The sequence below is a fragment of the Erigeron canadensis genome, chromosome 5, assembly GCF_010389155.1.
Source record: "Erigeron canadensis isolate Cc75 chromosome 5, C_canadensis_v1, whole genome shotgun sequence".
NCBI classification, from domain to species: Eukaryota; Viridiplantae; Streptophyta; class Magnoliopsida; order Asterales; family Asteraceae; genus Erigeron; species Erigeron canadensis.
Window position 1 is genome coordinate 40,955,675 of NC_057765.1, and position 18,436 is coordinate 40,974,110.

An 18,436-nucleotide genomic window follows, 5' to 3' on the forward strand; every position below is an offset into this window, starting at 1 on the left:
TATAGGGAGTCTTGATTGTACACACTCGGGTTGGGATAATTGTCCAGTAGCTTGGCGTGGCCAGTACACGCGAGGTGACCATCACGGGCCGACGATATCGCTTGAAGCAGTTGCATCACAGGATTGTTGGATTTGGCACGCATACTTTGGTGTTGCCGGTTCAAACAACGACATTAATGTGTTGAACCAATCTCCTTTGTTCAATCCTTTTGAAGACGGCAGAGCACCGTTGGTTCCATTCACTGTAAATGGAACCGAATATCAGTACCCGTATTTTCTCGTGGATGGGATCTACCCAAGATATGCGATGTTTGTGAAAACGATTTCCCATCCAACCGGTGAGAAAAGGATTCGATTTGCTAAGGCACAGGAGGCTGCAAGGAAGGATGTGGAGCGAGCTTTTGGTATTATAAAAAAAAATGGAAAATACTTAGAGAACCGGCAAGACAAATGGAAGAAACCCCCATCCGTAAGATTATGTATGCGTGTTGTATTCTTTACAACATGATCTTAAAAGACGAGGACCACGCTATAAGTCCTGATTACATTCCAGATCCCCCTGTTGCGCCACAACCATCGGATGAACGACTGTTTGAGATACAGAACCCAAACGTTCAATAGGATCTTAAGATGGATCTCATTGACCATATTCATCGCACATTCATCCCGGGCATCGATCGCTAGTTTATTTATGTATTGTGTTGTCGTTTCGTTTAATATTGTACTTTGATGTTTTATTTTGTTGTTTGTTTTATATTTAATATTTGTATTAGTTTTAATTTACTAAATAAAATGTTTTACTTTTAAAAATAAATAGAAATGAAATTAAATAAAAAAGGGTGGGGAGGGGAGGGGAGGGGAGAGGTGGTGAAGTGCTCCTAGGTTTCGGGGAGGGGAGGAGAATAAAAATCAGGGAGGGGAGGGGAGGAGTGGGGAAGCCCTCCCCCCACCCTAACACACACTCTCTATCTCACTCTCTATCTAAATTACTACCTCATTTATGATACTTAGGTCAAGATTTAAGCTACAATAATCATCACCATCCTCATGGTAACAACATATTAAAAATTGAGTTGATAAGGTGCAAGGAAACTCCCCTTTTGAGTTATTTTCGGATTTAGCAATTGTGGAGATTTTTCGAAGGTAAATTCTAGCTCATCCTTATCGTTTCTTGTTATTTAACTTGTTTTTGAGTCATATGTTTGAGTTTTGGTCAGATTTAAGTTCATAAACATAATTAGGTCGAGATTAGGGTTAATGGTGAACAAGTTGGATCAAAAACGGGTTTGGAAATGTAATGGCTGTTCTAGATCAAAATTATGGTGTGGGTTACATCTAAACACGTTTATTATTGTTCATTTATGTCCAAGGATGAACAAAAACGGGTTTTGAGTCACCACAAGTCGACTTTCAAGTAAAACTATGGGTTTGGGGTGTGTTTGGCTCATGGGACTGCTGCTGCGTTCTGTTGTTGCTGCTGCTCTGTCCCGCTGCTGCTGTGTTCTGCTGCTGCGATCTGCTGCTGCATTTTGCTGCTGCGTTCAGCTGCTGCTGCTGTTGTGTTCTGCAGTTGTGGAGCTGTCGTTCCAGACGGTGGCTGCCCTGTTTAGTTTCTGTTCTGTTCCAACTTTCTTCCAGTTTCCTTGGGTCCGGATGAGCTTTCAATCGAGTCATTCCTTGATTCCTATGGAGTCCTATATGTGTCTTTAGGGCTGTTCAAAGTCGAGTGTGCCACCAAAAGTTTGGATGAACATGAAAGGTTAACATATAATCGTATAAGAATGTGTATAATAAACGTAGTGATAAATTGTGGACACGAGACGACTTTTAGATAACTTTAACTCGTCTTAAGCTAGTTCTTGACCTCCCTGTTTACCATGCCGAGTGGCGGGAGTCGGTCAAAGTCCTGAATCGTACTTAAAAACCTCATTGGGTTTTAACTTAAAACTATATAATTGTACAATAATAACTTTTGTCACAAAGTGACTTGTGGACGGCCTTAAACTGTTGCAAACTACTTCTCGACTTCTTTAATGACTTTGTTGAGTCCCGTGAACTTTTCAAACGACTTGAGTCACCATTAAAAACACGAATTAGGGCTTTAACTTAATTTAATGACGTGTATTGATGCATATATGTATTTATATTTAATTATAGGTCGTGGACACGTGGAGCTCATTGAACGATTACAACTTGACTTTAACTCATTCTTAGCTTGCTTTTGCCGACCAAGGTGAGTTCCGTAGCTCCCTACTCAATTGAGATTCGGGTTGAAAAGTGTACACATACGTGGTTGTTTGATTGTATGGTTAATTTGATTAACGACTTATTGTTTGATTGTTTGACTGATTAACAAGGAATGTGGCTTTTTATAGGCGAAAATCATTCTTCTCATGGTATCCAATTCAGCCACGTATTCTTCTTCTGTTGGTTGATCAAGGAATATAAAATCGTGCCTTCATAGTACTCGTGGTCCCCAAAACCTGCAACACGATATTTTGATCGTCCAATAAGAATATGGACACGCATTTGTATTTGTCACCAACCTAGATTCTAGGAACCTTCCTAGTCACGTCAGTTGTCCTTATCAACAATATCTAGGTCGTCATTCTTCACCCGATTGTCAGACACAGATTGCTCGTTTGCCAGAAGCAAATCTGTCTAAGTGTTCTTCAAGCTGACTGCTAATTCCAAGCTGACTTCCACTATCAACTTGGTCTTCTATCTTCAATCCTCCTCTTCGACTTGGACTGAATGTTAGGACCAATTGATGCAGCTTGAACAACACTAGCTTCCATGAGATATAACAATTACAACATATGAAGCATGATCTGGGTCATTATAGATCGCAAGCTGTGTCAGCTTCCTCTGACCCAGATCAGATTACAAGACCCAAAATATTTCTAAGTGTTTATATATCAGATTTGTCATCACCAAATTTACAAATAGCATTGGGACTCAACATAAACAGTAAATACGTATATAATCATATTTGATTTAGTACATACACTTTGGTTTAGATATTTTATCAAACACTTTGTGAGCAAAACTTTTCAAAGAAACTTTAAACAACAAAAATCAAGGATACAACTTTTTATCATATGAAAAATATAAATCATATAAAAAAAACTAACAATCATGGGTAAAAATACTTTGCTTATCCATTTTTTGATGGAATTTCATTTGTTTGTTGGATATATGGAATTTCATTAAACCTATTCAAAATCAAATCCGATGGGGAAGTGTGATTACGGGGCCTGCAACCCGCGCTTTAGTATATGGTTTGAAGTTGTAGGGTTAGGCTAACCCTACAACTTCAAACCCTAACTTGGGTATGTGAGGGGTTCCACACCCAAACTTGGGTATATAACAGCCATATAATCCATTTTCTCTTTTATCAATAGTATTTGTCTGTGTTACTGCTACTCTAGATTAGAACAGAAAGACTTACACGCTCTATATACTAGTAATCACATTTGACGCTCTATAAAAAAAATGAGCATACCGTATGTTAGATTTTGACCTCTGAGGTCAAACTGACCATTATTTAAGTGCAACGTCAACATGAATTATAGCTATAAACATCTAACACCAACATGTTTCCTTTTAGTCCACCTATGACAGGTTCAATTCACTAATCATATCCATCTGTCTCATGTAGAATTTCCAAACTGGCCTAAAGTTAAAACTTGGTGACTTTGACCTTAGAAGTCAAACTGACCACGTTAGAATGATTGGAAAATTTGACATCAAACTGCAAATCTGGAATATAGAAAGAGCACAATACCTTTTCATCATGGACCTCATCTTTATGACTCACATGGATAGCTCCTTATTCATAGATTCATATATGCAAAGGCCTAAAGTGATAAACAACTTTAAAGAATGTTTATTGTAATGGAGTACCTTAGGCCCATGGTAGCGGTCATAATATTGTAAGTACAAGCCATTATCATTAGTTCATTACCATTTACTACTATAGAAAACTCTCAAATCAAACACATGCTAAATGCTTTGCACAAAGACAAGAAAGCAAGCTCATATTGCTTTGAAGGTTAATCGAAAATGCCAAAGGTGTCTGAAAGGCAAGAGAACAATCTGTCATATAATTATCTATATAGATGGAGTAGACCTTATTAAAATCGAAAATCAAGAGTTGTTGACGGATGAAAACATTTCGTTGGACTGTTTGCTACACGAGTCTTCTGAAATGTCCATGGTTATCTGTTCATCTTTCTTAGCAATAGCTTTGAGAGCTTTAAGCCTCTCATATAACTCATCAGGAATAGGACCAGGTATTGAGGAGACCGCAACTTCATCATCATCATCCCATATATAACATACATAGGTTAAGTCTTTTTTCCACGGGTCCCAATCTAAAACCAACACAACACAAAAAAACATTGTTATTATCATCAAACAGAAAAAAACATATAAAAAAAAAGAGCGGTGACGAACGGTGCAAATTGCAAGCGACTTTAAATTCAAATTTGGCATCCATAACGACTTCTTCAAATTTGCCGCAACCGATTCGCTTCTCAATAGCTTCGGGGTCCTGTTCCTCTAAGCAAATCTCAAGGCGTTTCCGAGTGGTGGCTTCAACGGCTTTACGATAGCCCTCTTGCTCAGGTAAACTCTTAATCTCCTCCATCGTTCTTTTATATATTCTTATCAGTTCCCCCACCCGGCCTGCGGTTGATGATTCCGCCGCCACCGTCCCCTCTGACATCATCATCGTCATTGATGCCCTCGCAAACTTTCGTATAAACATCTCTCTGACGGCGGTTATTTTTTTATCGACTGATAGATTTAATGAAAATTATAGAAACCCAATTCTAGGCCCATTGATATGACTTTGATAGTTTGATGATATTAATATGAGTTTGTTACAATCTCGGTCCCTATGGTCCAATATGTTACCTATTTCATGCGTTATGTTTTATAAATTGCTGTTTCGGGCCAATTTTTTGCACTCCGTCAACGGCTCGGTCCAAATTACCAATGTCGTTGATTTTTGAAGACACGTTAGTTGCAAACAAAAGGTATATATGTCTTTTGGTTTAATTCAAAGACCAAAAGTGTAATTAACTAATGTTGGTTCTATCTGATATACAAGTTAGTCATCAATTACTTTGATGAACTCCAGATTTGTAGCATTTTCAAGTTATTGAGTTTAGTATTAAATGTTATTAATGTAGATGAGTATTAAATATTATTAATGTAGATGGAAGGCTAAATTTTTACATGCATTTATTTTTACATCAGTATATTAATTTTTTCAAGATATTGACTTCCTAGTTTTTGTGTTTTAATGTTCAAGTTATATTAAAGATTTAAAATAACTATTGTGAGTTACTTCTCTTATATTGACTAAAAACACGTATGTTTCTTTTCTTAATGTATAACGTGATGCAGCAGTGTAATGACGGCGGTAATGGTAGTGGCGTGCAGCGGTATGGGCAGTGGTGGCAGCGGGAACTGATGGTAGCGGCGACGAGTAGTGGAGGTTATTGATTTAATTTGATTTTTATGAAATGTTGAAACTTAAGTGTGTGTATGTATATTGATTTTCAGATATATGTTTGTGTGTATATATATATTGACTTTCAGTATATGTATGTATGTATTTAAGAAAAAAAAAAGGTAGTGAAACGACTGATATACCCCTCACGTGAGAGACATGTGAGGATGTTAATAGAGGTGAAATTATGGTCAACAAGTCAAAAAACTAAATACAAACTTTATCTTCCTATAAAGGACTACAATGACGTTTCAAACATGACTATTTGGCTAAAACTTGTACCTTCCATATTAAAAGCCCGCCCCCTGATTTTCATGGTAAATTTACAAACAATTTATGCACCTTAAACACAGCCCTAAGGGCTGTATTTAGCAAACCCCAAAATCTAAACAAAAATAACATTTGCTTTTCAATACATAGAGCATAAACATAGAGATTAGAATATGAGATTGGATCTGAAGGCGGCGCTTTGGAACCCAACTAAAAGACCCAAATACCCTCGCATAGCCGCATGGAAGGCGCGTGAAAGGGTTAACGGAACCCATTTGACGGCCATCAATATTAATGATGGACTGTAGAAGGATCATATGAAGTCATAAGGACCAAAAAAGATGTTTTGGGTAAGCCACACTTGAAATTAACGCTATACTCTGTCTCCTAGGTTTTGGGCCGTGTAACATATATGGGTCCATGTGTTGAAGCAACATAGATGCGCCCTAGAAACCTATACGGCAAGGTACAAACGCAAAGAGAGTTTAATCAAGAAGCTAGTTGTCTACGTTTCCGGCTGATTGAGATGGAGAATCTTTATCAAGTATTAATCAAAAGTAGCTTTAAAGGTAACATGACAATAACCAACTGTTTTCTACGTTCTTCATCATCTATCCGGCATTTAGGTCGAAGGTTTGGTCCTCATCCTAATTATAATATTAAATGGCGTCATAATTCGAGTTCTTGTTCCTTGGATAATACTCGTAATTATGATAGAGTGATCAACTTGAACGATGCACTCGAATCGTTCGATGTAATGATCCGCAAACGACCCCTTCCATCCGTCGTTAAGTTTACTCGATTGTTGCATGATGTCACCCAACTAAAACATTATGCTTGCTCCCTATATCTTTTTAAACAATTGTGTGCACTTGGTGTTCCTGTCAACACTTACACTGCCGGCATCGCCATAAAGTGTTATCATCGAATGTATCGCACCAAATACGGTCTTGCAGTCTTAGGCTCTTGCTTCAAACAAGGTGTTGAGCTTCACGTGTCCACTTATAATACACTCATGAGAGGTTTTGTTCTAAATAACACTCACCTGGCTGAGTATCTGTTCTGCGGTTTCATCACAAGTAACCGACTACGTGAACTCAACTTAAGCAGCTACAAGATTATGATTAAAGGCTTTGTAAGGTCGGCAGTAACTTTACAGCCATCGGTTTGCTTAGGCTTCTCGATCATGGAATATTAGATGGTACTTTTAAGTATGATCTTTCCATATATAACACCATCTTTGACGGTCTCTGCAACGATGTAATATTTATTGATTATGCATTCAAGTTATGGAAAGAAATGGTCCACCACAAAGCCATCCCACCTAATGTCGACACATACAACTCTTTGATTCGTAACCTCTGTAGGTTAGCTCGTTGGGACGAGGTGTGTAGAATTCTAAAAGAAATGGAGGATGCAAAAATCTCTCCCAAACTCAGGACCTTCAATATCATAGTCGATGCACTTTGCAAACAGGGTAAGATAGCCGAAGCCCGGGCTGTTATCGACATCATGGTTGATGAGACCAGTGGACGCAAGTATCCTCCTAACGCAGTCACCTACAATCCATTGATAGATTTTATTGTTGGACAAATGAAGTGAGTGAAGCAAGGAGAATTTATGATTCGATGGACTCCCAAGGCATCGAACCCGACTTTTTTACTTATCACATGTTTTATCTTAGGTATTTCATTGATAAAGACTTTGAAAAGTTTCAGGCTTTCCCCAGTGTTGGTTCAGACCTCTCTAGCCAATTGTCGTACTTTATACTTTGTCGCACTGGTTTAGGTATACCAAGATTTCCAGAAGAAGAACTTTATCACAGTCTGTTAATGAAACTTAAGTATGATAGTGCACTTGCTTTATTCCATCTGATGAATCGCAGCGGGCTGAATAGAGAAGTTGAGGTGCACAGAATCCTCATGGATAGGGCAAGCAAACACAAGAGGTTTGATGAAGAAAGGCGTCTTTATCACGTCGACTTACTAAATTTGGATATGTTTTTGAATAACCTTTGTTAAGTTGTATTTGTGTTGAAGGCATACCTGTTATTCTGTTATGCAGGCAACATAGTATCTTGGCTCCCCTGCTATATGCGAATTTTAGAATCTTGGTCCCTATGGTTCAAAACGTTACCTATTCCATGCGTTATGTTTTATAAATTGCTGTTTTGGGCGAATTTTTGCATTCTGTTAACGGCTTGGCCCAAATTACCAACGTTGTTGATTTTGAAGACACGTGAGTTGCAAACAAAAGGTATATAAGGACTTTGATGGATTGTAGACTTGTAGCACCTTCGAGTTATTAGAAAGATTGAGCTTAGTATAAAATATTATTAATGTAGATGAAAGTAAGGTTAGGCTAAATTTTTACATGCATTTGTTTTTACATCAACGAGCATAGTGCCTACGCGTTACGGCGGCGGTGGTGGTGGAGATCGAGGAAGACGGTGGAAAAGAGGGGCGACGGCGGAGGTTAATAGAAGGTCAATGAAAGTGTGTTATGATAAAAAAGAATTGGGGAAATGAGGGTATATAAAGATTTTATGTTTAAATAGGGGTATTTTAGGAAGAAAAAATATGCTTAAGAGATATTATAGAAATACTAACAAAAGTGCTCAGTTTTCAAAAATAAAAGGCCAATATGCTTTATAGAGGTTTATAGATATTAATTTATTCAAGATATTGACTTCCTAGTTTTTGTGTTGCCTATTATAATGAATAAAACAATTATGGGGAAAGTGAAGGTGTAGTTGTCTCACATCCAACTTGGGTCAAAAAAATCTTAATCTTTTTTTATTATTATTCCATACATTAATCTTGTATATCATCTTCTCAACGAACAAAGCAAACTAGCTAGAAGTCATTTTCTATAATTCAAAGAAGACTAGATCAATTAGAAACCTCAGAAAAATGGTCTTTATCACATTCGAACATCCTCTTTGTTGCGACACTTGTTGTTCTTGCGATTTCAGTTTCTACGACGGAATCCATTGTTGGTGATGCAAGTAGATGCAGTCTCGACTTTGATTACCAAAGCTGAACAAACGATAAAATTTTCGCCATTGGAGATACACTTTGGTATGTGATATTCCCATAATATACTTAGTTCAGTGTTTCTAATATCATTTTCTTGCATTTTCTGCACCTTATACATACAAAAAGTAATTTATTGTTCATTTTTTTATTTATAGTATTCAATTATGCGTCCAATGGAGTACCCACAATTAATGTGGTGAAAGTTAACGGTATTGGCTTCCAACAATTAATGTAGTGCTACATCATCTAACAATGGAACCTTGGAGGAGATGCCATCCCCCTTTTAACAGCGGCAAGAAATTTGTGGTGTCGCAAACCATATATAGTGAGTTGAGAGGCATGAGCACCTTGGCAACACCAACAATCTATGCGTTTTTAGTTGTATTCTTCAGCAGTCTTGCGTTGAGCTTTGTTTCATACTATTCTATTTCCCGACATTAGTAATTTTTATTACTTGAAGCGCATGGTTAACTTGTTGATCTTTGTAGATGGTTGATATGCTAAACATGAATTCGTTCTTAACTTGTTTTTATTTTATTGACATAGGTTTGTACTAAGTAAAACATAAATTATTTTATGCAGCTATGCACGATAGACCTTTCCAACAGATGATTCATTTTATCAATGCTAATATGTAGAATTAAATTATTGCAATGGTAATTCTTTCAAAGCGAATCTTCAGCTGGGAAAGCAAAAAAAATAAAAAAATCGATAGCAAAAAGTGAAGGTGTCAAGGAAAAAACGTTTAACTTTTCAAAAAAAAAAAGGAAAAAACGTTTACAATAAGTGAAACAAAATAAAAGATTGCCAATTTCTGTTGTACAAACTTTTTTTTGGTCCCACTTTAATCTAAAACTTCAGATTTCAAGGTTTTACATGCTTATATGCTTTTTAACAAAATAGAAGAATGCTTTTTAACTTCAGATTTCAAGGATATATTCACGTACAGTCGTACACTCACACTCAAACTCACACACTCGCACCATGACACACACACACAGGCACACACAAACACACATGTACATGTCCACACATCCATAAACCTTTGCTGGATTGTAAATGCAATCCCTTTATCCTGAGTAAAGGTATGGCAGTCTGTAACTAATGATTGGGTATCGTATTTTAAGGGCTATATGGAGTATATGCACACAATAGCAACATAACATAGGACCAACTCTCAATTTATTTCACTACCTAGTCTTGTTAATTAATATTTTTGTTTAGATCATATCATCAATCCCCCCACGAAAAGATAAAATTCAAAACATCCTTTATTATTGATAGCCAAATTCAAAACTTCTGAATCCCTTCTATTATTGATATCGGAGCCGAACAACTTTTCTTCCACCTAAAACTCTAAAAGCATTTATCGCTTCAACGATACCAAGAATAGTCTAGTTAGATGTTAGAAGCAACCTCCCTAAGCCTATATATGAATATTGAAAACCTATTATATACAAGGGAAGAACATTTACAAGAAGTAAAACAAAAACGGAGATTGCCAAATTCTGTTGTACAAACTTTTTTTGGTTACTAGTTTCACGAGTTTGCCATGGTTTCACCTTTACGCGCCAATATGGCTTGAGAAGCAGGAAAAAGGGTTACAAAAGGCCTCTACCCTCTCAAGTTTCAAGGAATCAAACCGTCATGTTACTCTAACAATAGCATATGCTCTTCATGATCCTGCAACTCACGAAGCCGCTTTTTGGCATAAACTGCAACTATATAATGGTGGTAACATTCGTTGAGACAAACCCACAAGCAGGGAACGATCTGAAGCGGTGCAAGTGTCCTCTGTTCTTTTGAAGCATCTGCCAAGGTTCGAATCATTATACCCCTGAAAAACCAAGCAAAGAACATAGAATAGACTATCATCAGTTGTATAAAGAAAACAGTATGGAAGATGTCTCGTCTGGTGGGGACATGAAAATCCCCTATAATGGGCATGGAAATTAGAACACTAGTGTAGGTAAGGTCTTTACACAAACAGTACACAGTACACTACTTTATTTTGTGCCACTTTAATCTTAAAACTCCAGTTTGCAAGATTTTACATAATTATATGTTTATTGCTTATTGACATATACCCTATATTTGGATATATTCACATACGCTCAAACTCATACTCACACACTCACACCAAGACACACAGACACAAGCACAAACCTTTGCTTATATGTTTTTTGCTTTTTAACATATACCCTATATTTGGATATATTCACATTTCCAACACCTAACAACCACCATATACTGACGCCAAAAACACAATCAAGAAAACAAACTTCTCCCACCACTAAAATGATCACCTGTTGGGGAAATTCGTGAATAACGAACAGACAAGTGGATATAATCAAACTCTGAAAGGCGTGTAATCACTTTCAGATTGAATCAATTTGGCGGTTCACCCAAACTATTCAATCGGATACAATTCAGAGAATTAAGAATGTTCTGTGTGTTTTTTTTTAGAGAAAGGAACCATAAAAGAGATAAGAAAAGAATGATCAAATTATGCCTTACGGGATATTGATATAGATAAATTGGTCCATAACTGCCTAAACGGCAGTTAATTACATGGATAATTCGAGTTGTCACTTTTGGTCCCTTAAGCTCGACCCCAGCCAGGGGCTCTGCCCCTTGGACCCCGCCAGGGCTGCCGCCCCTTGGACCCCGCTCCCAGGGGCGCTGCCCCCGGACCCCCGTACCTTAGGGGCTTCGCCCCTAAGGTCATAATAAATTCAAATAGGCGTGCACTCCGCACCACCAATCCTATATGATGTATTATTATGACGTTATTGATCAAACAAGTTAACCCAATTACACTAAAATATCCAACATCACCATATACTAATAATTTCACCAGCAGTAGCAGTAGCAGCAGCACCGTCCACTGGAATCAAACCACCGCCACCGCTACACCAATTCCATCCGGTGACGTAATGATGACGTAATCAGGCTTAGAATAATCATCAAATCCTACCTTTATGTGCGCAATTGGACCATTATTTTCATCGGTCATTTTTGAATTGTATGAAAGTTTGAAACTTTACCAGTTGAAGGTTTAGCAGTGGCTTAAAGTATGCTCAAGGGCTACAACCCCATAAACTGCTACATCAGAAAACTTGACTCATATTTCAACAATAACATGATATACTTATATATAATATAGTAACCCTAATGTCTCACTCATAAAGCTTTGACATATGGTAAAGATTGTTAAAAAACTAAACAAATCCGGTTAAAGAAAAAGGAAACTAACACAAACATAGGCTTATTTCTAAATGATCATATATGTTAGTAAGAAATCTCAACAACTCTTAGGGAATTTCTAACTATCTTTACTTAGACAATGGGTAATATCTCCTGGGGCTTATATCTAATTAACCAGTATCCTTCAGTCAACTTATAGGTTCGCCTAACGATTCTCTTGATAAGTTATTCAAGCTTTTGAAACAAATAGACACTAACAATACCCATACCCGTTCCGTAGAACTTAGGTAGACTAATATGATTCTCTGTATGTCTTCAGATATCTATAACTAACGGTATCTTCCTCGATACACGGATCAAGAGCAAACCAAATTTAAAGGCACATGAAGCCTCCTCGTCACAAAATCCAGTTATAGTCCATACATATATGCATTTGGAGTAAGAAATTAAAAGGACAAGGTAAACGCTATATGAATGTTCAATTTAGATGAATTTATATCTCCAAAGATTGATCAGATTAATGATATCATATCACCCAGATAGGCATATCCAAAATCAAGTAAACAAGCACATGAACACGAAGAAAGAGATATCTTACGTGTAAATTGCCACAAGAACTTCTGGCACCATTCCGACCAATGTTCCACACAAATAAGGCACAAACCTAACATCAGTCACCACCGCACAATAATTGTATAACGCATATGGAAACGGTGATATCCTTAATAACGTGACAGCTCTGAACTGATCATACGAATCTCCTTCACCTGCTAATCTTATAATTGATGCTTTCTTTGGATATCTTTCTAGCCACCCCTGCATGACAAACCAAAAAAAATCCCACCTTAAATCATCATCCATGGAGATGAATAAACTAATCCTAACGAAAGGAGAAAACTTACTTGAATCTTGTGATAATATAGGGAACCAAGGAATTAAGGAAGTGATACACCAATACTGACACCACTCATTATCAACAGAAATCCCAAACCATAGCCAAAACTCATTCCTGCAATTCTCATTGAGGGTGTTGATGGTATGAGTTTAGTAGGGAATAACGCAACCGAAGCATATATTATAAGTGCTAACACCGGCTTGCTGAATGTCCCAGTCTCCCAGTTTAAGATAGGTATAATCTCCTGAAAAACATCTTCCACACACAATACTTGAAACTCGAACTTTAACAATTTTCCATAGATATTTATAAAACTGTAAAACAATATGACAAATTCTTAAGTCTACCATAAAATCATTCGTTCTTATTACTACTTCTTTTCTTCCAAAACAATCGTCCAAGTTACTATTTTAGTTTGTCTTATAACTTTCAAGATGTTTACCAAGTTCCGCATTATATCTGCTTCTACACTAAAGAGTAATACGAAACAATATTAATTAGAAAGTGATAAGTGTTTGGCAATGTATTCAACTTCGTTCTCTATTCGATCCAACTTAGAATGCTTATTGTGTATCCAACTTTCATATACTGTCATTGTATGTATCCGGTTGTACTTTTAGAGACTCATGATAAGATGACACGTCAGCAAAAGTACCACCAAATATATACATACAATGTTACCAACACATTCTAGGCGCATTCTAAGCTAAACAGATACAATAGATTTCAAGATTTTCGTTTAAAACATTTCCAAACACCTAACCCTTCTAAACAGGCTAAAACAGACATTCACCTAATTACAAACGACACAAAGTGCATGGTTTCTAAACAAGGTGTTAATATATGGACGCCAAAGTTGGCTTATAAGGCATCTATTGTGATATAATTGAAATGTAATTATATATAAACAGATATAGATATAGATATAGATATGCACCTTTTCCATCACATAGGGTCCAATCCAAACAAAGAAACAAAAAGCTAAAAACGCCAAAAACACAATCAAGAAAACAAACTTCCCCCACCACCAAAACGACCACCATATACTGATAATTTCACCAGCAGCAGCAGCACCGTCCACCGGAATCAAGCCACCGCCACTGCCGCTTCCATCGGGTGACGTAATGATGACGTAATCAGGCTTAGAATCATCATCAAATCCCACCTTAGAGTGCGCAATTGGACCATTATTTTCATGGGTCATTTCGAATAACAATTGAATGGTATGAAAGTTTAGAACTTGGGTCGAATTGGATTGAATTGAGAAAAGATGAATTTGGGAATTCTGGAAAATTTGGGGGGTTTTGGATAAATTGGGGAGAATTAATGAGGTGGGATTTGAATGATTAATGAGAATATGGTTTTAACTAAATATGGTTTTGACATTTGACAGAAAGGAAATGGCGCAATTTTTTATTCAACAGCAACACTTTGTGGGAAGTGATATATTTATAACAACTTTTAGCCACTCACAACCATTTATGTTTTAGATAGTTGTACAGTATAATATATATATTTGTTATGAATGACAAAAAATCGTTATAGATATATCACTTCCCTTATTTATTAGGATTAATTATCTATAACGAGATAGGTACATTGCGCGGCGGTGGCGGCAATGGGTGGTGCTAGTGACGGTGGTAGTAACAATGTGGTTATTAATCTAAAAGTAATTGACGTAAATGGTAGTGTAGTTATTTTATGGTTATGGAATGTATCTTTTGTAAATATTATAAAGATATTAGGTGGAAATATTTAAATTAATTAATAAAAGAGATAGATAGTTTGGATAAATATGGATGTAAAATATTTTAGGGATATATTTGATAGTTTGAGTGTATGAGTTATGATTGTGTTGAAAATTAAGGATATTTTGGGTATTTTGAAGGTAAAGAGTTGAAAAGAAGGGAATGTAGTTTGTTTATTAATATAGTATAGATATAGATGTATTATCTATATGCATTGCTTTTCCAAAATGCCCCATATCTATTCTATATTTACCTAATAATTTTTCTCTCTTCAAATCTTAACCAAACATATTTTTTCTCACTCCTCCATAAATCATTTATTCCTCTGATTCATTCAAAATATTTTATCTCAAAAACCGTACATCGATAAATTATAAAAATTGTATGGGTGTTCTTAAAATCCCATGCTCTTTCATTAGAGATGTCATTCGATATACTTTCGACCAATTTTTAAATCCGAAGGCGGAAACCGTACGGTTAAAGCATTTGACTATCACACTCTATGACTTATCACATTTTATGACCTATCACCTCCAACATCTCACCGCTGCAACGCGCGGGTACTTACTCTCGTGTATTATAAAAGAAATAGCCCTTACATGAGAAAAATTATTTTAAATGCCCTTAATGGTTAATTATACTAGCAACCTTTAATCTTTTAAGATATTTCTATTAACCTTTTATATCAATTACTTTTATATCAATTATCTACCCGATGAAAAGTGTAAGTAGGTGGGGAAGGCCCACTCTCAAATACCCCATAATGTTTTTTTTTTTTACACATTAGGTCCAACCTAAATTAACTAGACCCTTAAACCCACATCCACAAGACACAATTGATCTTTAAAAAATCCTACAATTGAACGAACAAAAACGTTTTTCACGGATATTTTCCTTGTGTTATGAAGTGATGTCAAGCGTTTCTCCTCTTCAAATTCCAATAAATAGCTAGGTTGGTATCTATTTTCTTTAACTTAGTTACAATTTTCTTGTTTTAACATGTATAGAATTTAAATTATTTATAAAATTTTGAATTTAACTATGCAAATTCAAACCTTTCTAAACATAGATGGGAACAGAAGCCACAATACATTATATGTTATTCGAATTGAACTCATACAACTTTATGCTTGGAGATTGAGAACATGATTTATTTTTACGAACTATTTTTTCTAACTTAGTTACAATTTTCTTGTTTCAACATGTATAGAATTTAAATTATTTATAAAATTTTGAATTTAACTATGCAAATTCAAACCTCTCTAAACATAGATGGGAACAGAAGCCACAATACATTATATGTTATTCGAATTAAACTCATACAACTTTATGCTTGGAGATGAGAACATGATTTATTTTTACGAACCAGACTACATAGTTTTCAGTTTGAATTTTTTTTTTGTGCCCCCCTTTATTCAAATCTCTGGATCCGTCATTGATCTACTCCATTTGACGCCACCTCTACCACAACAGTCACCCTCACCACGTCGTTGCCGACATGACTACCGCTGCATTTGCACGGACACCATGCTAGTTATGGAAAAAATAAGAAAGAAATATGTTGGCAGATGTTCAAAGGGACAAAATAGGGTATGCTTGACACAAAAAAAAAAAAAACCTTTAGCCGGTAGTTGTAGCTTTTAGTTGGAACCATAAGTTATAGCTTATTAACGAAGCGGTTAGCTATAGCCTAAAGCTTTTATTTTTTTAAAGTGTTTGATATGATAGCTGTAGCTACAACTTCAAGAGGTATTTGTGTTACTTTTTGGATTACAAGTTTCATCGAAAAGCTAAAGCTCTTGAAACGCTACTTCAAGTAGCGTTTCATTTTAAAGCTTTTTCTTTCAAGTAAAAGCTAAAGCTAGTTGTATCCAAACAAAGCTTTTTAACACTTTAAGAGTTTTTAGTTTAAAATAAAAACTAAAACTCTTGAAAAGCGTGTGCCAAACATAGCCTAAATTTTACAAATTAAAAGATTACGAATTCCACTTGAACTCGAAATTTTTATGTTTTGATCTTATGGTAAACAAATAACAACCATGATGGCGAACGGTGGTGAGATGGTAATAGCTTTTTCATTATCATCATTATCTAATGTTTAACACTTTACCGCGCAAATGTATGGTGACAATGACGACAGCAGTCTAGTGATCGTGGCGACTATTGGGGTAGGTAATAGGTTGATTATAGATTTAAGTAAAGTGTGGTAATGAAAAATTTTAATAAGAATTTAAGCTGAAAATTAGTAAGATTATATTTTAGAATGTAAATTAGTTCATTAAAGACAAATTGAGTATTTTCTTACAGCCCTTCTTATAAAAGAAGTTCATTAAAGGTAATTGAATTATTTTTAAACTAATTTTCATGTATGAAAAATGGAAATTCTTGTACTAATCAATGGTGTCCTTTCTATTTCAAAAGTTGTAGATTATGATCCTAAATCTTGTTGGAATGTATATAAACACAAAGTTGGTATTTGCTTGATTTGGATTTGACTTTATATATATAGTGGCAGTGATAAAATTACAACAAAAATACATATTTTTTTGAGTATTGAAAAATCATAAATGTTCTTGCAGATGATGATAATTGAATATGAAATTTCACTTTTCATCTTTCATGTATGTCATTTTTAACTTTGTATTCTAAAGGTGTTTAGATGAATTTGCTCTTACGTGATGGCATAACGAAAAAAAAAAACTGAAGTCGTTAGGCTAAGTGATCAAAAGAAGAAATTGCCCACTTTAGGTTTCTTTCTTTTTATATTATTTTAATAAATTAAGTGTGTGAAAATTTACAGATTTAAGGGACAAAAGTTATAATTTCTTGATTTAATAGGAACAAGTATAAGTTTTATGGATCTCATTATTAATATCACTAAAATTTTTAAAGTTATCAATAATCCTTTATCACAAGATATAAAGATTATAAATATCCATATTAAATAAAAGAAAAATTATTATGATATCACCATTTTATAAAAATAGTTTATTAGTCATCCCCAAATTCTTTCTTAAATTTTACTATTTAATTCACTTTAATTCTTAAAATGTATTGCATTTTTAGTTTTGTTACTTTATAATGTTTTTTTCTTTAAAAAAAACACATGTCTTTATATTTTTTTAAAAAACATTAATAACTTATGCATTGTCTTTTAAATCCCATTATCTAAATAACTTTGTCATAACATATTTTTAAATGGGAAAATTTCATATATATTCCATTTTAAAGACATAATTACATACATGTCTTAGGTGTAAGTTTTTAATGCATAAATACAATGCTTTTAAAGCATGTTTTGGACATATATATAATTATGTCTTTAAAATGGGACATACATGAAAATCTCCCTTTCTAAATTATCCGTATATTATATGATTTAATAAGTTAATTATATGACATACTATGTTGAGGTTATAAAATTCTCAAATTGATAACTACAAAACATAATAATTATAAATTAAATACTTAATGAGAGTAAAAAATGTAAATTATTGATAAAAATAAAATATAATATAATTAGACTTATTCTATAAATATTAATATAAATAGTATTTGGATAATAATAATTATGATTTTTAATCTTAATAATATATTATAGTTAAATTATTAATGTTATCAACTTTTAATTTTGATATTTTAAAAATTATGATTGGTTAATAAGTAATTAATTTAGTTATTTTTTAATATATATAAAAGGCAAGTCAAAATAAAACCTAAATAGGCAAGTAAAACTAAATAGTAAAAAAGGCAAGTA

The 18,436-nt window shown here is 34.8% G+C and overlaps 2 protein-coding genes and 1 pseudogene across 2 annotated transcripts; 1 reads left to right on the top strand and 2 right to left on the bottom strand.

The window, feature by feature from the left end:
* Positions 1–3,866: 3,866 nt before the first annotated feature.
* Positions 3,867–4,842, bottom strand: LOC122601933 (probable NADH dehydrogenase [ubiquinone] 1 alpha subcomplex subunit 5, mitochondrial). The gene is made up of 2 exons (XM_043774664.1): positions 4,459–4,842; positions 3,867–4,376 (listed from the first exon to the last, which is right to left on the bottom strand). The coding sequence occupies exons 1-2, from the start codon at positions 4,769–4,771 to the stop codon at positions 4,150–4,152; spliced, it is 540 nt and encodes a 179-aa protein (XP_043630599.1). The 5' UTR covers positions 4,772–4,842; the 3' UTR covers positions 3,867–4,149.
* Positions 4,843–7,090: 2,248 nt separating this feature from the next.
* Positions 7,091–7,952, top strand: LOC122601826 (pentatricopeptide repeat-containing protein At1g63130, mitochondrial-like). Its single transcript, XM_043774561.1, has 3 exons — positions 7,091–7,389; positions 7,476–7,739; positions 7,856–7,952. The coding sequence occupies exons 1-3, from the start codon at positions 7,091–7,093 to the stop codon at positions 7,950–7,952; spliced, it is 660 nt and encodes a 219-aa protein (XP_043630496.1).
* A 2,130-nt stretch (positions 7,953–10,082) lies between these two features.
* LOC122600496 lies at positions 10,083–14,329 on the bottom strand (annotated as a pseudogene).
* Positions 14,330–18,436: the final 4,107 nt, after the last annotated feature.

Bases quoted from the DNA above. Each gene is read 5' to 3' on its own strand.
- LOC122601933 (XM_043774664.1), bottom strand. From the start codon at position 4,771: ATGTTTATACGAAAGTTTGCGAGGGCATCAATGACGATGATGATGTCA. The intron at 4,377-4,458 runs GTTCGTCACCGC...TGTTGGTTTTAG, and splicing joins AGTCGCTTGCAATTTGCACC to ATTGGGACCCGTGGAAAAAA.
- LOC122601826 (XM_043774561.1), top strand. From the start codon at position 7,091: ATGGTCCACCACAAAGCCATCCCACCTAATGTCGACACATACAACTCT. The intron at 7,390-7,475 runs GTGAGTGAAGCA...GTTTTATCTTAG, and splicing joins TTTATTGTTGGACAAATGAA to GTATTTCATTGATAAAGACT. The intron at 7,740-7,855 runs GTTTGATGAAGA...TCTGTTATGCAG, and splicing joins AGGGCAAGCAAACACAAGAG to GCAACATAGTATCTTGGCTC.